This window comes from Pipistrellus hanaki (genome assembly GCF_964339955.1).
Source record: "Pipistrellus hanaki genome assembly, chromosome: 3".
Taxonomy (NCBI): Eukaryota; Metazoa; Chordata; class Mammalia; order Chiroptera; family Vespertilionidae; genus Pipistrellus; species Pipistrellus hanaki.
The window spans coordinates 117,123,652-117,146,764 of record NC_140505.1 but is presented as its reverse complement, the minus strand read 5'-3'; the positions used below and the strand labels follow the sequence as shown (position 1 = coordinate 117,146,764).

Sequence of the window (23,113 nt, the reverse complement as noted above, 5' to 3'; positions counted from 1 at the left end):
GCCAGGCATAGAGTAGAGAATGTGGTCTCTTAAAGTCTTGTAGAATGGGAGCACCATCATCTTTGAAGGAGCCTGAGAGGAGCACTCGAAGTTTGGTTGTTGCAAAGTCCTTCTGAGGAGCAAGTTTTAAGACAAAGTAAATGGCCTGTATAGTTGAATTTAGCAAAGAGGTCAATGAAGAGAAAGAATATATGCAATAAAAAAAAAAAGAATCAGGTACTTATAAACATAAAAAATGAATATATGTGCTTGTCAGAGAAGAAAATTTTAAGCCTTCTTAATAAAAGACAATTTCAAGTTTATAAAATCAGATTGCAATAAATTAAGAAGGGAACAGAAATTAAAGAAATAGAGACAGAGAGTAGACTTCTCTTACAAAAAAAGTTAACCAATATCTTTTAGCATGTAACACAAGGTATTAGAGGATTATAGAATTTGTCCCTGAAATCTTATATCTCATTTTAGGAGTTTACTGAATTGAGAGCCACAAACTTATAAATTATCCAGTGGTTATTTTTGGAAAGTGGGATTTTTGTAGATTATCTTTTAAAAAAAATATTTTATTTATTTTTTAAATTGTCAATAGTGAGACTATATTGTTTTTATAATTTAACAGTTTAAATAAAAACAATTGACTTTGTGTTTTGAAATAAAGGGGGCTATATAGACAATAGTAACTAGTGGAGAACAGGAAGCAAAGAAAGACATTTTTCTTAGGTTGATGATATAAGTTAGTGAGGCAAGTCCCAGAGAAGTAGGATAGCACAGTAGATAAGGGTTTCACTTTCTTCAGGCAAAATGATGTTTCTTGTAAACTGAAAGGAAATACTTATAGGGCAGCCTGGCTAAATTAAAAATTCGTTAAGTAACCCAGTTCACTACTATTATTCGTACAAAAACTAGTCCAAAAAACAGGACTTCTTCTGCATGTTTCAATGAGTAAACCTAAGTTTTTCTTCTTCTCAGTGGCAGGAGTGATCCTGAAATGGGTTAGCCAAATCACTCCGGAAGCATCTGAATTGCAGTATCTTTGACTTCATTCAGCCAACTTCATCACTGTGTTTGTTCTGTTTCTAACACTGATCTTGTGCCAATATACAATCTGTGCCTTAGGGTTAAACTGGTTAATTTGAATGGGACCCTTACAGTGAAATCTCTCATCTTTACTTGGGAATAGTTGTCTAGAATCTTGGTTGAGTTCTGATGAAAAAACCACTTAGTATGTATAGAGTGTTATTGTACAGTTGAGGAACACTTTCCAAAATGACTGCTTAAAAAAGAGACTATCAGTATGTGCCACTCTTTTTAAAAAGCAGGAAGCCATAGATAGTTCTTATTTTTAACTAAAGTACACTTCTTACAAAAGGATTCTCTGAATAATAAGAATAAGGTTACAGCTGTGGGAGTGTTTCATTAATAGGGTCATTGAGTCCCCACTATTCTCTGTCACTGCACTCATGGTTCCAAAATCTGATCTGGTCAACCAAGGAAAGCATATAAAAGGCTGGGCCTCTGCTGGAGAAGAGACTTAATGCTGAGCAGTAACTGGGTGTGATAACACCAAGTCTCCCCTCTGTTTGAGTCTCTTTTATAGTTTCTGTAGACCTACCTATAAGGCCATTTACCAAAATGGTGTCTGGTCATGGGTTCAGTGGTTAGCCCTGGTATGTGAAGTATATGTGCCTCCAATATATCAAATATGGGTGGGTTAGTTACAACTCAGGATGCAAGGGTGTGGTCATTTTAGAAACGTAAGATGCTATGAGTACTAAGAGGTTTGAGTAATTACATTCTGATTTTTAGCTGATGATCTATAGCAAAGGAATAATTCAAATTAATAAATTGACAGTTTAAATATCAGGTTTTTAATTACAGCATTTTTGTGAGTTTGATTATCATCAGTTATTTTTCAAGAGGTACATTTCTCTGGTTTATTGCCAATCAAGCCCAAAACATTGTTATGGCACAAAAAAAAGAAAGAAAGAAAAGAAACCAGCCCTAAAAAATCATGTTCATGAATAAAAGCTCTGAAACAACAGATCAGCAGCATAACTCTGAAATGCATGACATTAATGTAGCAATGTCAATAATTTTAAAAAATACAAATATATATATAAAATTTTACATTTTAATGCAAGGGTTGGATTCTTCTTTTTTTAACTATTTTATTTTGTATGCTTGTTACCTTGTATTCATACCTAGTATAATTTATCATTTTCATATTTTCCATAAACATTTTTATTGTTATGTTTCACACACACACCCTTTTTGAAATAGGCATTTTGGCATAAACACATATAATCCTGGCAGATATTGTATTCCCAACTTAAAATATTATATTACCTTACACAAACCAAGTTTAAGTTTTATATAAAACTAGAGGCCCGGTGCATGAAATTCACCGATTGTCCCTCAGCCCTGCCTACACCCTCTCCAATCTGTGACCCCTTAAGGGATGTCCAACTACCTGTTTAGACTGGATTCTGGTGGGGGTTGGGTCTAAACGGGCAGTTGGACATCCCTCTCACAATCCAGGACTGCTGGCTCCTAACTGTGTGCTTGCCTGTCTTTTTGATTGCCCCTAACGGCTCTGCCTGCCAGCCTAATCACCCCTAACCACTCCCATTCCAGCCTGATTGATGTCTAACTGCTCCCCTACCAGCCTGTTTGCCCCCACCTGCCATCCTCTGCAGGCCTGATTACCCCTAAATTCCCTCCCCTGCAGGGTTGATTGCCTCCAACTGCCCTCCCTTGCAGGCCTGGTGCCTCCCAACTGCCCTCCCCTGCTGGCCATCTTGTGGTGGCCATCTCGTGTTTGCATGGAGGCAGGATCATTAACCACCTGGGGCAGCCATCTTGTGTGTTAGAGTGATGGTCAATCTGCATATTACTCTTTTATTATTTGTGTAGAGGTCTGGTGCACGGGTGGGGGCCAGCTAGTTTTTCCTGAAGTGTGTCCTGGATCAGGGTGGGGGTTCCCTTGGGATGTGGGGTGGCCTGGGCTAGGGGCCTATGATGGTTTTCAGGCCAGCCATGCCCCCTGGTGACCCAAGTGGAGGCCCTGGTATCTGGAATTTATTTACCTTCTACAATTGAAATTTTGTAGCCTGGGGTGTAGCGAAGCCCACTGCTTGCTCCATGCTGCTGTCATTTCTGTTTGGATTTGTTTACCTTCTATAATTGAAACTTTGGAGCCTGGAGTGGAGGCCTAGGCTGGCCAGGGCTGCAAAAGCTTGTCTTCCTCTATTGCTGGGGAAACCCAAGCCTCTCTCCTGCTCTCTGTGGCCACAGCCATCTTGGTTGGGGTTAATTTGCATACTAGATATGATTGGCTGGTGGACATGGCTTGTGAGCATGGCTTGTGGGTGTGGCTGAGTGATGGTTAATTTGCATATTACTCTTTTATTAGATAGGATTAAAATTTTGTTTTAATACCTTCATTATATTTATGAAATCTGCATGTGGATAAAACTAGTATGAGAACAATTGGACTTTAAAATAAGCCTAAAGGACATCATAATGGGTAGATATATCTTCTTTTTATATTAGAACTAGAGGCCCAGTGCACAAAATTCATGCACGGGTAGGGTCCCTAGCGGTTACCTGTTGCTGGCCGGGGCCTTCCTTTGTTCTGCAGCACTCCCTGGTGGTCGGCGAATGTCATAGAGAGCAATTGAACTCCCAGGTAGTTGAACTCTTGAGTGGACACTTTGCATATTAGGCATATATATATTCTTCTGTCTACCAAAAATAATTATTTGAATTTTCTAATTATAAAAATAGCAAAACAACTCTTAAAAAAATATTGGTTGCATTAAGACATTTACTTTATTTTTCAAAATAGGTAGGTGTGAAACTCTAGCAGGAAAAGTTACTTTGTGACTGACTTTTTTCTTACAGATGATTTAGATCCCATGAATTATGTTATTTTTTCCCTTTCTATGGCAAAGTTGTTACCCTAATTGAACTGTTTGGTCAAAATTTGATCTCTTTAAATAACAAATAAAATGTCCATATTTCTTTCCCAGGTAAGGAAGAAGAATTTATCTGCAAGGATGCCAAGGCACAGGAAAAGTTAGAAAGGAGTCAAGAATATACATATCAGTGGCTTCACACACAGGTTGGAATTCATGAAACAACTAGTTCCAGAAATTTGAAATGGTAAGGTCATTTCCCTTAAATTAGATTTTTGTATTGTAAACATATCTTGAAAAGTTAAACCTAGGTTAACTGTGCTAAAATAAACATGACTTATAGCCAAAGGCCAATGTACCATGAAGTCAGGTTATAAAATGGCTTCTTATATAGAATAGATTTGATCACTTTATATATTTCATTCTAAAATGTTTAAGAAATTCTTTCTATAAATGTTTAATAACAAGAAATAAACTACACAAATGATTCTATTTTATAAAGTAAATGCATAGTATATATTAACTGTTTATAAATATTATATGTAGTACAAGTTGTATTTTGTTTTATTTTTGTTATCATTTATCTGTGGTGGTTAAAATTATAATTCAACCCGGCTGCTGCCACTTTATCGGTCATGTAACTAATTTCCAATGATGTCCCAAGTTTTCAGTTTCCTCTCCTTTATAGTGAAATTATAATGTTTTATCTGCCTCTCAGAATAGAGGTGAGCTCACAAGATTGAAGATATTAAATGTTTTATTTATCAATAAACAGGTCCAATTAATTTTAGTTACATTAATGTCTGTATTAGTTTTCAAGGGCTGCCATAACAAAATACCACAGAATAGGTAGGTTAAACAGCAGAGGTTTGTTTATTCACAGTTCAGGGAATTACAGACCCCAGATCGAGGAGTCAGCAAGTTTGGTTTCTTTGGAGGTCTCTCTCCTTGGCTTGCAGATGGCTCCCTTCTCCTTGTGTCCTCACATGATCCTCCCTCCTCTGTGTTGTCTATATTCTAATCTCTTATTCTTATAAAGATACCAGTCATACTGGGTTAGGGCCTAACCATGTGACTTCATTTTACCTTCATTCCCTCACCCTACAACGAAATACAGTAAAGTGCTGAGGTATTGAAGGTTAGGACTTCGAGACATGAATTTTATGGGAACAAAATGCAGCCATTAATAATGTAATATAAAACATACACTTATTTAGCCATTGAATCAAAGTTCTAAGGAAATAAAAGCCTTGAGATAATATTTTGACATAAATGTTCAAGACTTTCATGTGCACAGAAAAGTAAAATATATGCTATTTTAAGCATTTATTAAATGTATAAACCAATACGAAATGTAAATGTAGATGACACTTTGGAAATATTTCCAGGTATTGTGTGTAGTAACTATTTAAATGAGTAACAAACTAACAAACAAAATCCTACAATTGGTGTAATTCATAAGATGAAATCTTTAGGACTACAAACAGATGTAGTATAACCCACAACTTATAATCTATATTAACCAGATATAAGAGGTCTCAGAAATTTTAAAGCATTAGCAGAGATAATGTGAAAATTTTAAAAATTTATTCAGTATGTAGTTTGAAGAAGCTCACACATTTAACAATATCCCTTACTCCTAAATAATTTATATTATTATTTATGGATATTCTATTTTGAAATATAATATGAAAAGGTATAGGCAGCAACATTTTAAGAAATATTATTTTCAAGAATGGAAGTGGGGTTTTCCCCCCCATGTGACAGTGTAAGGGAGGAAAAAGGATGAGAGAGAGAGAGAGACACAAAGAGAGAGAGAGAGAGAGAGAGAGAGAGAGAGAGAGAGAGAGTGAGAGTGAGAGTGAGAGTGAGAGAGTGACAGAGACAGAGACAGAGAGAGAGAGATACCTAAGAAGCTCTGGTGCGCAGGCTAACACTCTAACACTGACCAGGGCAAGAATGGAAGTTCTTGAAAAGCCAAATGTTATACTTTAAAACAGAAGTTAATTGTGAGCAGTAGTATAATGTACTAAACATACAAAAGCTATTTTAAAAGTAGGAAGCTTTGCCTTAATCATAAAGCAAGAAAGATACGTAGATAAATGTAAAGTTTTTATATTTTTAAATAATTTTTAGCCATCATTCTTGTTTCTTTCAGATTTTTGTTTATTGTATGTGTTTATGTTTAGAAAAGAAGGATAGCATTAAAGTGTTATTTAGAAATTTAAATTTTATGTCAAATTTAATTTTAAAATGACTGAAAAATGTAAATTTGTATATACCTTTGCATATAACCCTATTAAAAAAAACTATTATTACCATTTTTTAAATTACTAATTAATCCCAAACTTTTAATTGAACATTTCCTTTACATTCTTTCTCTAAATGTATGCAATATTATTATTTCTGTTTTTGTCACTGCAGCAATCATTTCTTGCCTGAGTTAGATCCAGATGTACTTAATGGTGGAAGAGTTCAGCTTGTGGTAAGAAATGTGTTTAAAGACACATAAAAGTTGTAGACACAAGTACTCAACAAGTGCACTTTAAATGTGTCCTATATTATTATAAATTATGAAAATCTCAACTGTGTTTATTTAGGATAATATCAAAATACTATGTACTAGAATAATAAGATTTTCTCCACTTCTAGTATAACTTTAAAATGCATTACTCTTGACCAGCCAGTATGGCTCAGTGATTGAGCATCAACCTATGAACCAGAATGTCATGGTTCAATTCCAAGCCATATGCCCTGGTTGTGGGCATGATTCCTAGTGTAGGGTGTGCAGGAGGCAGCCAACCAATGATTCTCTCTTACCATTGCTGTTTCTATCTCTTTCTCCTTCTTCCTCTCTGAAATCAATACAAATATACTAATAAATGTATTACTGTAGAATATTATTTCTACATGGTAGATTTTAAAATATTAACATGTTACAGTATTTAAAATAAAATTACTCTAACAGGAATTTGCATAATAAAATATTTTTGAATATTCAAATAATAGAATATTTGAGTGAAAAAGCAAAGTACCCTCACAACTCAGAAAATTAAACCAGATAAAAATTAACAAGTAATTGGGAATTCAGCCACTCTAAGTAATAAATGCAAATGATCAGAAATTTAGGAATAATCAAGTTCTAAACATGCTGAGTAGAGGGTAGGTTCTAAGTAGTATAACTGTATGTGCATTGCTAAAGTCAATTGTACTATATGTTATCGGAAGGGAGCATATGTAGAGAGAGAGAGAGAGAGAGAGAGAGAGAATGGCCAATATGAAGTATAGAGAAGCGGAATCCACAAAATAAGAAATTTTCAGAAATTTACAGTGAAAAGGGTACCCGAATCAATGACAGAAGTATGTGGCCTCCTTGGCAGGTAAAAATGGATGCATCAGATGACCCTAACTTTATGACGCCATTCATTTATAACAGTCAACTAATACTCCTTGTTCAGATTTTATGTTCACAAAGAAAACTGATTATAATTTAGCCTGCTTTGTAGAATTTAGAACAAGAAGATAGTGTAGTTTCTAATAGACACTAGTATTATCCAGAATGGTTATAGTCATCATTCTCACGAACAGCTAACTTATGAAGTTTCCTGAAAGAGCAGCACATTTTGGACAGCCATTAGCTAAAATTAGTGTTTATGAAAATATTTATAGAATTTAAGTTTGAAATAATCACTCTGCAAATATTTTCTTGCATTTTAATAGAAAAATCACTTCCTGGTCCTAAAATGACCTAACTTTTTAACACGAGGACAATAAAATCCTATGGGTTGTTTTTCTAAAAATACAAATTAAAAATTAAACTTTACAAAAGATTATCTATAAAAAACAGCACATACCAAAAGACAGTAGAGTTATCTATATAAATAAAAGACCAAGCAACCATCACATCTGAAACAACCGAACGGCCAGCTGAACAGGCTGCGTGGGGCTACCAGGCCTGCAGGGGGCTGTTTGGGGGTGATCACACCAGAGGGAGTGCAGTAAGGAGCAACCAAGCTGGCGGGAGAAGCAGTTGGGGGTGACTATGCTGGCAGGGGTGGCAGTTTGGGGTGACCAGGCCAGCAGTGTGTGCGTGTGGGGGAGGGGTGTGCTGTTAGGGGAGATCAGGCAAGCAGGTAGGTGAGCAGTTAGGAGCCAGTGGTCCCAGATTGTGAGAGGGATGTCTGACTGCCAGTTGCAGATCAGGCCTAAACCAGCAGTCGGACATCTCCTGAGGGGTCCCAGATTGGAAGGGTGCATGCTGGGTTGAAGGGGACCCCCCCATGCATGAATTTTGTGCACCTGGTCTCTAGTTTCTTAATATTAGGAATAAATGTAAATATCATCTGCTTCACTAACTTCCAGGAGCGAGGACAGAATGAAACATAATTAAACATTTAAATGCTGGGTTTTGATAAATCCCTATCTTCCAAATAAAATCAAAGCATATTTTGTGACTGACATTAGTGAAAAAAATGCAAAGAAAATATCATTTTACGTGTTTCCAAATATATATTAGAAGGTGTGTTATTGGATAGTTATGTTGCTGATTAGACTTATCCCTACCCTCAAACTCCAGGAATTTCCTACAAAAATAGTTTTAGTTCAAAGATCAAGGACACATATCATGAGATTTTGACATTTGAGTATAAGACATTTAATGGGGAAGGCTTTCAGGAAAAGCTTATTAGAGAAATGAAAGAGGGTGATTGAGCCAGAGAGAAATGTGAACTGCAACGGAGGTGAAGCAGAGGCAGTGAGATTTGCTGGTGGAAAGGCCCCTTTGAGTCCCCAGATGGAGGCAAGTGGACCAGGATTTTTATGCTCCTGGATCGGGGCCTCAGGAGAGGATGTTACCTGGGCAAGCCAGCTCTCTTCAGCAAAGGACAAGTTCTAGAGGTGAATTCAGACGAGAGACACCAGGCTTCAATGTTTTCAGCAGCTAGAGGAATCTGATTCATTTGTTAAAGTTGATCTGAGGGGGATAATGGTTCTGAGAATCATAATGGTTCTCAACCTTTCTACTGCCGTGACCCTGTAACACAGTTCCTCAGGTTGTGGTGACCCCCAACCATAAAATGATTTTCATTGCTACTTCATAACTGTAATTTTGCTACTGTTAATGAATCATAATGTAAATACCTGTGTTTTCCGATGGTCTTAGGCGACCCTGCTGGCTGTTCTCAACTCAGTAAGTCTACTATTCAGGGATACAACAATTTAGCATATGAAAGTGTGTCAATTGTACCCAAGTGAATCTATAAATTAAGAGCAATTCCAAACAAAATTATAGCTGTTGTTTTAGAAACTTGAAAAATTTTATTCAAAAATATGTATTAATGAATTTAAAAAAAAGATTATATAGGTTAACTCCTTAAAAAGAATAACTGATGTCACAAGATAGAAAGATATCCTTAGTACAAAACTAAAGTAAACTTTATGGTACTGGCACAGGCATCAGTGAATAGACCAATGGATATGAACAGTGAGTTCATGTAATATGTAGTAAAGGAGGGAAAGATCACATTCCCTCCTTTTGGCATTTGGCAAGCTAGCATTAAGAAAAAAATATGAGCTATATGTAAAGCATATACACACTTTACAACAGTTAAATGGCATTCAGAAGTTTGAAGATTCAAGTGTGAAAAGAAAGCTATAAAACTGATAAAATAAAAAAGAATATATTTGTAACTTAACAATGAAGAAAGGTTTTTTTTGAAAATAAAACAAGTTATATGGCAAAATTCATGTGTTAAATATTATTTTCTATAAAGGATTTTATAGAAAGATTAACAGATGGTAGACAGGATAAACTATTTTCAGCGCAAAAAACTAACAATAGCTTAATATCTAAATACAAAAGAAGTCCTGCTAATGAACAATACAAAGTCAGGTAAACCCAGTGAAAAAGGAATATTCATAAATAGTTCACAGAGTTCATGCCTGAATGCATAAATTCATAGAAAAATATGCTCAGTTAAAACCGGTTTGGCTCAGTGGATAGAGCATTGGCCTGTGGACTGAAAAATCCCAGATTCGATAAATTGGTTGCAGGCACATCCCCAGTAGGGAGTGTGCAAGAGACAGCTAATTGATATTTCTCTATCATCTATCCCTCTCTATAAAAAATCAATAAAATATATTTTTAAAAATATGCTCAGTTATATGACCAGAAGACTAAAAATTAAAAGTAAGTTATAAGACTATATCCAACCAATGGCAAAAATAGAAATTTGGGTAATGCAAAGTGCTGTCAACAATGTGGAAACACATATACAGCTGGTGAAAAACATACCTACTTAGAAATAAAAAGAAATGAACTGCTGATATAGCAACATGGGTGAATATAAAAAAATATAATATACTGAATAAAAGAAACAGATTCAAGAAAGCACATACTGTATGATTATATTTATATTAAGTTCAAGATCAGAGAAAGCTAAGCTGTCTAACAGTGAAAGAAATCAGAATTGTAGTTCAGTAGTCACTTCTGAGGTTGAATTACTGGAAGGAGGCACAAAAGAACTATTTGATAATCATATTAGTCAGGATTCACCAGAGAAACAAACCCAACTGGGCATATATCTCTCTTTATTATGAATACACTAGTATACCAGTATATACATACATACATATATACACACACACATATATATATACATACATATATATACATACATATGTGTGTGTGTGTGTGTGTGTGTGTGTGTGTGTATGTGTGATAGTATATATACTAGAGGCCTGGCGCATGAATTCGTGCATGGGTGGGGGCTAGCTGGGTGATTGGGATAGTGCTGGCTCAGGGGAGTGGCTACAGGTGGTTGGCTGGGGCCATGGGGGGTTGGCCATCCAGCCCTATCCCCTGTTCAAACTCCCAGGCAAGGGGACAATTTGCATATTAGCCTTTTATTATACATATATTATTATATGTATATAGGACCTAAAATAGCTAATACAATCTTGAAAAAAAATAAGACTTAGACTACGAGATTTCAAGACTCTCAGATTCAGAATGGAACTTACACCATTGCTCCTATAGTCTACCTATCCATCCAACTAGGGAATCTATCTGTTAGCTACCTATCTAAATATGTATATATATATATATATATACGGGGGGGGGGATTTAGCCCAAGTACCCATCAGTAGATGAGTGAATAAAAAAGCTGTGGAACATTTACACAATGGAATACTATGCAGCAGTAAAAAAGAAGGCTCTCTTAGCCTTTGAGGCAAGAGAGAGGGACCTGGATAGTACTATGTTAAGCTAAATAAGATAGTCAGAGAAAGACAAATAACACCTGAATCTAATGAACAAAATAAACTGTTGAACAAAATAGATCCAGAGACATAGAAGCATGGAACAGACCATGGAATTTCAGAGGGAAGGTAGGAGTAGGTGGGTGGGAAGAGATCAACCAAAAATGAGATACCATCTCACACCTGTCAAAATGGCTATCATCAACAAATCAACAAACAAAAAGTGCTGGCTAGGATGTGGAGAAAAAGGAAGCCTCCTGCACTGCTGGTGGGAATGCAGACTGGTGCAGCCACTGTGGAAAACATTACGGAGTTTCCTCAAAAAGTTAAAAATGGAACTCCCACCTGACCCTGTAATCCCACTTCTAGGAATATATCTCAAGAAACCAGAAACACCAACCAGAAAGGATATATGCACCCCTATGTTCATAGCAGCACAATTCACCATAGCTAAGATTTGGAAACATCCTAAGTGCCCATCAGCAGAGGAGGGAATTAAAAAACAGTGGTACACACAATGGAATACTATGCCACTATAAAAAAGAACGAACTTTTACCATTTGCAACAGCAGGGATGGAACTGAAGAGCATTATGCTATGCAAAATAAGCCAGTCTGAGAAAGATAAACATCATATTACCTCACTCATATGTGGGATATAATGATCAACATAATTTGATAAACAAGAATAGAGCCAGAGACAGATGATAGGGGAAGGGTGGTTAGAGAGCAACCAAAGGACATATGTAAAACTTTAGACAATAAAAAAAACACACCTCAAAATTTTCTATACTGTACGATTTCATTTACATAAATAACATTCTCAAAACATATAATTATAGTGATGGAGAACATATTAATGAGCGGGTGTGCCTCTAAGGGGAGTTTTTAGAGAAGATGGAACAGTTCTGTATCCTGATTGTGGGGTAGCTATATAAATGTTTGCATGCAATAAAATAGAAGAATAAACAAACAAAAATATTGTACACGTGAAAATTGGAAAAGTCTTACCAAGATGTTTTGTTTAGTAATGGTATTGCACTTATGTCAATTTCTTAATTTTAATAATCATACTTTGATTATATTTCTTTGGGGCAAGATGGGTGTATAGTATATAGGGAATTCTCAGTACCAATTTTTATAACTTCTATGGGAGTTTTAACTTCAAAGTAAAATGTTTTTAAGTTATTGAAATTTATGTATAAGGCTTGTGCATGTAAATTATAGCTCTGAAATTCATGCACTTGGGGGGTGGGGTAGGTCCCTCAGCCCGACCTGTGCCCTCTCGCAGTCTGGGAGTCCTCGGGAAATGTCCAACTAAGCCATCAGTTGGATATCCTTAGTGCTGCCATGGAGGTGAGAGAGGCTCCTTTCACCGCCACTGCACTGCACTCGCCAGCTGTGAGCCTGGCTTCTGGCTGAGCAGCACTCTCTCTGTGGCAGTGTACTGACCACCAGGGGGCAGCTCCTGCTTTGAGCATCTGCCCTGGTGGTCAGTGCATGCCATAGTGATTGGTCATTTTGCCGCAGGCTGAAATTGGCTCTCAGACATCCCGAGGGGTCCTTGAATGTGAGAGGGTGCAGGCCAGGCCGAGGGACCCCACCAGTGCATGATCATGGCTGGGAAGGGACACGGGAGGTTGGCCAACCAGGGATGGGAAGGCTCCAGGGCTGGTCTGTCCCATGTTGCTCAGTCCCAATCTGCAGGACCCCAGCAGCAAGCTAACCTCCTGGTTGGAGCATCTGCCCCCTGATGGTAATTGCATGTAAAAGTGAACAGTTGAGCAACGTTAGCATATCATTAGCGTGTTATGCTTTGATTGGTTGAACGGCCAACCAGATGACCAGACACTTAGCATGTTAGGCTTTTATTATATAGGATAAACATTTAAAGTTTCTTCCATGTCCTCAAGAGTTTAAAGCAAGGCCTCTCTGCCTTATTATATAAGAGGGGTTTATGCAATGATGAATGGAGGGATATACATAACTCAGCCTTCTGCAACCAAAAATAAAAATGGTTTTAAATCATTCGCATATCTAAAAATACTCTAATTTTTTGAATAATTATATATAGACATACTACAAGACACCTTTAAGTAAACTTTATAAAATTTTTTCTTTTTAAAAAAGATTTTGGGTAATAAGTATTTATTTTAATGTGTGCATTTAATATGTCTTAGCTTCTAAAAATGCAAAATTTAAAAAATAAACATTTAATGAAATATATTTTGTGAAAAAGTTGAAGAAGAAACTTTTTTGTTGTTGTTGTTGTTGTTCTTTTTTAATAAATTAGTCTATTTTTAATTCAGTTGCCTGAGTTGGAGATGAATCAGAATCCAGATACTTAAAAGTCATCTTCTAAAATTTATATCCCTCATTTTATTGTGAAAATATGGAGCAAAAGTAGTACTGACCTTGTAGATGGGGCTCCAAATGTGACCTGTTCAGTAAACAAAGACCAAAAACAACTTTGCAAAATTAGTTTTTAATATTTTCCATTGAATTGCACATAGAGAATTCTTATCTGACATTAACTTAAAACTGTGTTATAACCATACGAACTTTAATATTACAGTGCTTTAAAATTAAATATGTATTTTATAGAAGTGTTCATAGCATCATCAGTCACAATTAGTTTTTAGTACGCTCATTTTGCATAATATAGAGCAAAAGATGTATTATATTTATGATTTTTCTATTTGTTAACAGTAATTGAAATAATGATGCTCAGTTTAAAAACCAGTATTTTCAAAAATAGAATCTGAACATTCATGTATGTGTGGCTGTGTCAGATGCACTAATGCACTCTTGACAAAATTTCTAGGTTTGCATTTAAGCTGCCAGGTGACACCATTGTGAAGTCATGTATTCCTGTTAAATATCTCTTCTAAATTTGAATTGCTGTTATATATAATATGACTGAATTAGTAACTGACATTAATTGTTTTCTATCTCAGAAGCACTTTTTGGATGCAAATGGCTTAGATGACAATGAGATTTTTGGAAGGCATGTATTCACAAATATTTTCTTGACATGTATATATTGTCTTATTTGGGGAGGGTGGATTTCTACTTTCTATTTAGGCATAGTAAATTTACATTATCAAATTGAAGTGAATAAATCCTAATCTTAAAATATTGAGGCTTATAGTCAACACCTCGTTAGCCAGCAGGCAGATCACCTTTGTAGTTAACATTTTTTCCCTTTGTAATGTTTCACAGAAACTGTGGTATTGCTTTGGTATTTTATTCTCATTCTTGGACTGTTTTTTGTTTTATTTTGTTTTGAAGTCTTAGTGTTGGTGAAGCTATTCCCATGAGAACGTTAGACACACACTTTTGTGTAGTTATTGAAATAAATAATTTGTAACACTCTTCTTAGTAATAACAAGTATATATTGGAAGCCAAGTGTTCCTTATTTCATTTTAAACAGTTTTCTGCTGAGGTTTGTTGACAATACAATTGTATTCCTGCCTGACATTATAGAATGGTTTCTATTCTTAGTTTGGCAATAGTAAACTGGCTTACTTAACAATGAGAAGCTCATGCATGTAAGGATGGGAAAGAGGCAAAAAGGGGACTGGAAAGGCGAAAAGACAAACATCTGAATTTGAAAGAGGATGATCATCATTAGATGCTGGTTTCATGAGTTTTTCTAGCTCATCATATAGGGACAGCTTTTTAACCACAGTGATGATTTTATGGCTTTATTTAAATTTTTCTCACATCAAACATTAAAGACAAATGCTTACTCAGAGGATTTCAAAATATCCTGTGGTTTGGGTTAAATTCCAGCTACTTTGAAGCTGGTTTGCTTTCCATCACTTCATTTTCCCCCACTTCATGCCTGAATCCTGATAAATCTTTACTTAATGATATTAGACATTCTGTAAAACAATATTTTATAGGCAAAAAGCAAGTTTTTCAACCCTTAGGTTCAGTCCAAAATAGTAATAAAAGTTCAGATAGTAATTTTAGATACAATAAATTATCTAGTTCTTATGTCCTAGTATATTTTGAATATTTTATATATTTATCATTATCCCCAAATTAGACTTAATGTATAGTATTTTTATATTAATAATAGTTGTAATGAGAAGTAAATATCTTTTGTGACTTTGTAGTATACAAATGTGGGATGAAAGACATTTCAGGGAATTTTACTAATACGTAAAAGTGTTAAATACAAATATTGCAGAACATAACCCAATATGATATTTCCAGCATTCACTTAAGAACTAAGTAATATTCTTGGTAAATAAATAATGTTAAACTGTGTAAAGTTTCATCATTTGCTTTTAAGATTGATTTTCATCAAAATTACTATACTAAAATGTTTTCTTTTGTTGTACAGACGCAAATAGCAAACCTCAATTTTAAAATCGACTCTTATTTGCGAAAAATGCTTTGACATAGTGCATTTGTTCTGCCTGCGCTGCAATAAAGGATTGCGGTATCATTTTGAAGAAGGTTGTTTGACAGAGCCTGTTTGTTTATTTGGGGTAATGTGAGCTGCATTCAGAAAATGCCATATTTTGTTTCATGATTGTATACATTCTCTCCCATTGCTCCCAGGCAAGACTTGTAAGCAGAGAAGACACGGATTTAGAGCTTGTTTCCATGACCAGTGGAAGTGCTTTGTCTGTGAAGAAAGAAAGAAAAAAGCAGGCACACAGACAGTCAGAGGGATCTTCAAGTAAGTTGTGGTTTCCTTCAGAATTAATTTAGAAATCACAAATGAATTGATGGAACCTAATGCCAACAAGCATTCTTTTACATATAGGGGGTAGAATGCCAGCAACCAGAACTGCCCAAAAATGTGTATTTGAATTTTTTTTTCTTTCCTTAAATGTCTTCTTTTGATATAAACAAAATTAAATTATTTCTAAAATTAACACCACAGCTATTTTAATTATATTCTGTTACTCAATGATCTACTCTTCCAGTCCCTGATGGATCATATGGACTTCTTTGATCATGTAGTTCTAAAAGGAATTATTTTAGGCTAATTGTAAAAAGTTGGATTTATATATCAAAGTAGTGTAACTTGGACTTTTGCCATTGATTTAATAGATGTTGTAGGTAGAGTTAATTTTTAAAGGAATTTTAAAATATAGCAGAATTTAGATAATATTATACTGTCAAAAATATGATTTAAAAAACTATTTTCATTGAACAGATGACAGTTTATATTTATTAATGATGGCTTTTTGCATTTGTAAATCTGTCACACATCTATTCCCTTTTGTCATGGTTTCAATAAGAATTGCACTGTGGTTAACTCTGAAAAAATATCAACACTTTAAAATTATCTATATCTTGCCAGGCCTATGTGGCTCAGTGGTTGAGTATCATCCCATGCACCAAGAGGTTACTGGTTCATTTCCAGTGCAGGCAGATGTTTGGGTTGATCCCCATTATGGGGTGTGCAGGAGGCAGCCAATCAATGTTTTATCTCTCATCAATGTTTCTATCTCACTTTCTCTAATACCTTTTCATTCTCCTCTCTCTAAAAATCAATAAAAACATATTTAAAAACAAATAAATAAATATCTATATCTTGTAGTATTTGGGGCTAATAGAGTCTAATTTTTTCAAACTCTTTACTTAAGGTATAAACCCTAAGAATTTTGAAATGCATTTTAAAATATTATTGTATAAAAGATGTTCTTTTATATCATACTAGGGGCCCAGTGCACAAATTCATGCACCTTGAAAGGAACTGTGGGCCACAAGGTTTCTATAGACACAGGGGTGGGTCCTGGCCCATTGTCCGCACCCCCATCTTGCCCTTATCACTGGGGTCTCAGCCTCCTGTCTTCTGGCAGCCCTGCTCCTGCCACCGCTTCCATGCACTGACAGCACACAGTGACTGGGGCCTGCACCAGTAGCAGGTTCAAGCAGGGCTGCCACTGTCAGTGGGCGTGAGTGGCTGCTGCCCCAATCACCCCTCAGGAGCAGGGGCAATGGAGAAGCCCTCAGGAGAGATCAGTTGGTTTTGCTTATATGCATGCACACAATTCCTTTGGTTGATCTCTTTCTCCTCCTCCCCAACACTCCCCAGCCTTCCCACTATAATATGACAGTCTGTTTGGTGCTTTACTTTCTTTGTATCTATCTTTTTGTTCAAGTTATAATGTTGTTTATTTTCTATAAATGAGTGAGATGATGCGGTATTTTTCTTTCACTAACTGGCTTATTTCACTTAACATAATGCTCTCCAGGTTCATCCATGCTGCTGCAAATGATAATAGTTCCTTCTTTTTTATAGCAGTATAGTATTCTATTGTGTAGATGTCCTATAGTTTTCTTTTTTTTTTTTTTTTAATATATTTTATTGATTTTTGTACAGAGAGGAATGGAGAGAGATAGAGAGTTAGAAACATCAATGAGAGAGAGTCATCGATCAGCTGCCTACTGGGGATATGCCCACAACCAAGCTAAATGCCCTGGACTGGAATCGAACCCGGGGCCCTTCAGTCCCCAAGACGACGCTCTATCCATTGAGCCAAACCGGTCCCGGCTGTACTATAGTTTTCTAATCCACTCATCTGCTGATGGCCACTTAGGCTATTTCCAAATCTTAGCTATGGTGAATTGTAGTGCTATGAACATAGGGGTTCATATATCCTTTCTGATTGGTGTGTCTAGTTTCTTGGGATATATTCCTAGAAGTAGAATTACTGGGTCAAATGGGAGTTTCATTTTTAATTTTTTGAGGAAACTCCATACTTTATAGTGGCTGCACCAGTCTGCATTCCCACCAGCAGTACACAAGGGTTCCCTTTTCTCCGCATCCTCGCCAGCACTTGTGGTTTGTTGATAGGTGTGAGATAGTACTGCATTGTCGTTTTGATTTGCATCTCTCAGATAATTAGTGACTTTGAGCATGATTTATTTCATATGTCTCTTGGTCTTCCTTAGAAAAGATTCTATTTAGGTCTGTTGCCCATTATTTTTTATTGAATCACTTATCTTTCTTTTATTAAGTTGTGTAAGTTTCTTGTAGATGTTGGAGATTAAAACTTTATTAGTGATAACATTTGCAAATATGTTCTCCCATACAATGGGCTTTCTTGTTGTTTTATTGATGGTTTCTTTTGCTGTGAAAAAGCTTTTTATTTTTATGTAGTCCCATTTGTTTATTTTCTCTTTAGCTTCTATTGCCCTAGGGGAAATATCATTGAAGTTCTTGTGGCATATGTCTGAGATTTTCCTGCCTGTGAATTCCTCTAGTATTTTTATGGTTTCCTGTCTTATGTTTAAGTCCTGTATCCATTTTGAGTTTATTTTTGTATATGGTGTAAGTTGGTGGTATAGTTTCCTTTTTTTGCACATATCTGTCCAATTTTCCCAACACCATTTATTGAAGGGACTGTCTTGATTCCTTGTATGTTCATGCCTCCTTTGTCAAATATTAATTGAGCATATTGGTTTGGGTCCATATCTGGGTTCCCTATTCTATTCCATTGGTCTATATGTCTTGTGCCAATACCAAGCTGTTTTGAGAACAGTGACATTTTAGTATAGCTTGAAATCTGGTATTGAGATCTCACCTACTTTGTTCTTCTTTCTCAGGATTGCTGTGGCTATTCGGGGTCTTTTTTATTCCCAGATGAAGTTTTGGAGAGTTCTTTCTAGGTCTGTGAAATATGCCTTTGGTACTTAATGGGGAGTGCATTGAATCTATAGATTGCTTTAGGTAATATGGACATTTTAATGATGTTGATTCTAACAATCCATGAATATGGTATGTTCTTCCATCTGTTTACCTCTTCTTCTAGCTCTATTTTCAGTGTCATGTAGTTTTCCATGTATAGGTCTTTTATCTCCTTAGTTAAGTTTATTCCTAGGTATCTTAATTTTTTTGGTGCTATGGTAAATGGGACTGCTTTTTTAGTCTCTTTTTCTGTAAGTTCACTATTGGTGTGTGTAAATGCCATAGATTTCTTGACATTAATTTTGTATCCTGCTACATTGCCGAATTCATTTATTAAGTCTAACAGTTTTTTGATGGAGTCTTTCGGGTGTTTTATGTAAATATTATACCGTCTGCAAATATAAGTTTTGCTTCTTTTTTCCCAATTTGGATGCCTTTTATTTCTTCTTCTTGTCTAATTGCAATGGCTAATACTTCCAGTACTTTGTTGAACAGTAGTGGTGAGAGTGGGCCTCCCTGTTTTGTTCATGTTCTTAGAGGAAATGGTTTTAGTTTTTTGCGCATTGAGTGTGATGTTGGCTGTGGGTTTATCATAAATACATATGATACCACAGCCAACATGTAGCTATTATTATGTTGAGGTATGATTCTTCTATTCCCACCTTGCTGAGAGTTTTTATCAAGAAAGGGTGATGAATTTTGTCAAATGCTTTTTCTGCATCGATTGATATGACTATGTGATTTTTATCTCTCAATTTGTTTATGTGATGTATCATATTTATTGATTTGTGGATATTGTACCATCCTTGCATCTCTGGGATAAATCCTACTTGGTCATGGTGTATGATCTTTCTGATGTACTTCTGGATTAGATTTACTAGAATTTTGTTGAGGATTTTGGCATCTATGTTCATGAGGGATATTGGCCTGTAATTCTCTTTTATTGTGTTGTCTTTATCTGGTTTTGGTATTAGAGTGATGCTGGCTTCATAGAAGGAGCTTGGAAGTGTTCCTTCCTCTTGAATTTATTGGAATAGTCTGCGGAGGATAGGTTTTAGTTCTTCTTTGAATGTTTCATAAAATTCCCCTATGAAGCCATCTGGCCCTGAGCTTTTGTTTGCTGGAAGCTTTTTGATGACTGCTTCAATTTTTTTCCATAGTTATTGGCCTGTTGAACTGTTTGAATTCTTCCTGATTGAGTTTTGGAAGGTTGTATTTCTCTAGGAATATGTTCATTTCCTCCAGGTTGTCCAGTTTGTTGGAATAGAATTATTCATAGTTTTTTGTTTGTTTGTTTGTTTTTTGTTTTTTAACAATACTTTATATTGTTTCTGTGGAGTCTGTTGTTATTTCTCCTCTTTCATTTGTTTTTGTTTATTTGGGTTCTCTCTCTTTGATTTTTGGTGAACCTAGCTAGAGGTTCATCAATCTTGTTTATCCTTTAAAAGAACAAGCTCTTGGTTTTGTTGATCTTTTGTATTGTTTCTTTGGTCTCTATGTTGTTTATCTTCACTCTGATCTTCATTATTTCCTTCCTTCTGCTTACATTGGGCTTTTTTTGTTGCTCTCTTTCTAACTCTTTGAGTTGTAGGGTTAAGTAATAGAGCTATGAACTTCCCTCTCAATACTATACTGCTTTTGCTGTGTACCATTGATTTTGGATTGTTGTGTTTTCATTGTTGTTTGTTTCCACAATGCTTTGATGCTTTTTATTTCTTCTTTGATCTCTCTGGTAACCCAGGAATTGTTTAATAGCATGCTATTTAGCCTCCATGTGTTTGATTTTTTTTATTGTTTTCATTGTAGCTGATTTCCAGTTTTATGCCACTGTGATTTAAGAAGATGCTTGATATGATTTCTATCTTCTTAAATTTTAAGAGACTCCTGGGACCCAGTATGTAATCTATTTTGAAAATGACCATGTGCACTTGAGAAGAATGTATATTCTATGGCTTTGGAGTGAAATGTTCTGAAGATGTCAATTAATTCCATCTGGCCTAGTGAGTCATTTGGGATTAATGTTTCTTTGCTGATTTTTAAAAAAATATATTTTATTGATTTTTTTACAAAGAGAAAGGGAGAGAGATAGAGAGTTAGAAACATCGATGAGAGAGAGTCATTGATCAGCTGCCTCTTGCATCCCCTCTACTGGGGATATGCCCTCAACCAAGATACATGCCCTTGACCAGAATCGAACCCGGGACCCTTGAGTCCACAGGCAGATGCTCTATCCACTGAGCTAAACTGGTTTCGGCATCTTTGCTGATTTTTTGTTTAGAGGATTTATCCAATGGTGATAGTGGGGTATTAAAGTCTCCTACTATGATTGTATGCTGTCAGTCTCCCCCTTGATATCTTCCATGACTTTTTTTAAAAATGTATTTTATTTGTGTGCTCCTGTATTGGGTGCCTAAATGTTTACCAGGGTTATTTCTTCTTGTTGGGTTGTTCCCTTTAGCCTTATGAAATGACCTTCCTTATTTTTTTTTATGTCCTTCACTTTGAGATGTAATTTGTCAGATATAAGTATTGTAACCCCTGCCTTTTTTCATTTTCATTCACCTAAAAAACCTTTTTCCATCCCTTCACCCTCAGTCTGTGTGCATCTTTTTTTTCTGAGGTGGATTTCTTATAGATGGCAAATATATGGGTCATGCTTTCTAATTCTATCCGTTACCCTGTGTCTTTTGATTGGGGCATTTAATCAATTTAAATTTAAAGTTATTATTGATATGTACTTGTTTGTTGCCATTTTTATTCTTTACCCCTGTGTTCCTTCTTCGCTTCCTATTTCTTTATTTTACAACAGACCCTTTAGTATTTCTTGCATTGCTGGTTTGGTGGTGATAAACTCCCTTAGTCTTTTTTTGTCTGTGAAGCTCCTGATTTCACCTTCAGTTTTGATTGATAGCCTTGCTGGGTACAGTATTCTTTGATTCAGACCCTTCCTTTGCATGACTTTGTATATTTCATTCCATTCCTTTCTGGCCTGACTGATGTATTTCTGTTGAGAAATCAGTTGCTGGTCTGATGGAGGATTCTTTGTAGGTAACTTTCTGTCTCTTTCTGGCTGCTTTTAAGATTCTTACTTTGTCGTTGGTGTTTGCCAATTGAATTATAATGTGCCTTGGCATCAGTCTTTTGGGTGTTCATTTTGCTTGGGACTCCGTGAGCTTCTTGGATTTGTTTGGGTTTTTCTTTCCTATATCAGGGAAGTTTTGTCATTATTTCTTTAAACATGTTTTCTATTCTCTGCTCAGTTTCCTCTCCTTTTGGCAACCCTATTACGCAGATGTTGTTTTGTTTTATCTTGTCCCAAAGCTCCCTTAAGCTCTCCTCCTGCTTTTCAATATGTTTTTTCTAGAAGCTGCTTTGCTTGGGTATTTTTTTTTCTACTTTGTCTTCTAGTTCACTGATATGGTCCTCTGATTTCTCTAGTCTAGTCTTAATTCTTTCTATTGAGTTCTTTACAGCAGTGATGTCATTTTTTAATTTCTTTTTTATTCTTCGTCTTTTCCTCTTGGTTCTTAGACATATTGTCATATTTGTCTTCCATTCTTTTCAGCCACTTTATGATTATTTCTGCAAATTCTTTCTCTGACAAGTTGCTTGCCACTATTTTGTTTACTTCTTTTTCTGGTGATGCCTGCTTTTCTTTTATATGTGGGCTGTTTCTTTGTCTCCCCATGTACTCTCTTCTTCACAAGACTGGTTATGTAGTTCTGTCTCTCCTTCTCCCAGGCAAAATCTGACCTTTCTGTGGTGGAGTGTAGAGCTCCTCTGAATCCACGTGGTTGCACCACTTGGAAACTGGTGTTCTCGGGTTTGCAACTGTTTGGTGGGTGCCGTAGTAGTAGATTCCCCCAGGATTTTCAGGCTCCCGATAACATCCACTTTCTCTTTCAAGATGGCGCAGTTTCTGTGGCTGAGCCTGTCATACAGAGAGGAAACCCAGCAGCAATGGGGGCTGCCTGTTCAGGGAAGATCCATCTGGCAGTTCCCCACAGTCTCCTGGAGTATAGCTATCCTTCAATTCACAAACAAACATTCCCTGTGTGACCACACACTCTCCCTTTGTTTTTCCACTCACACACTATCTTGCAATCTGCCTTCCCCTCGGCAGCCATCTTCCTTCCAGTCATTTTTCCAATAATTTTTAGGGAGAGTGTAAAAGAGAGGGAAAGGTAGAGAGAAACATATATGTTAGAGTACATTTCTTAATACATTTCCTAATAAGTTGTAATAAGGCTATTCTCACTGTAATTCTAATGAGTTGTCAATA

The 23,113-nt window shown here is 36.0% G+C and overlaps 1 protein-coding gene across 1 annotated transcript in view; it reads left to right on the top strand.

The window, feature by feature from the left end:
• The window catches only part of LOC311618890 (leucine-rich repeat- and IQ domain-containing protein 1-like), a gene marked incomplete at its 3' end in the record, with an annotated part of 227,460 nt that overhangs the window by 179,274 nt on the left and 25,073 nt on the right, over positions 1 to 23,113 (top strand). The window contains exons 23-25 of the mRNA XM_084876624.1: positions 4,029 to 4,161; positions 6,339 to 6,399; positions 15,747 to 15,867. Coding sequence (XP_084732750.1) covers positions 4,029 to 4,161; positions 6,339 to 6,399; positions 15,747 to 15,867 — 315 coding nt within the window. The remainder of the gene's footprint in view (positions 1 to 4,028; positions 4,162 to 6,338; positions 6,400 to 15,746; positions 15,868 to 23,113) is intronic.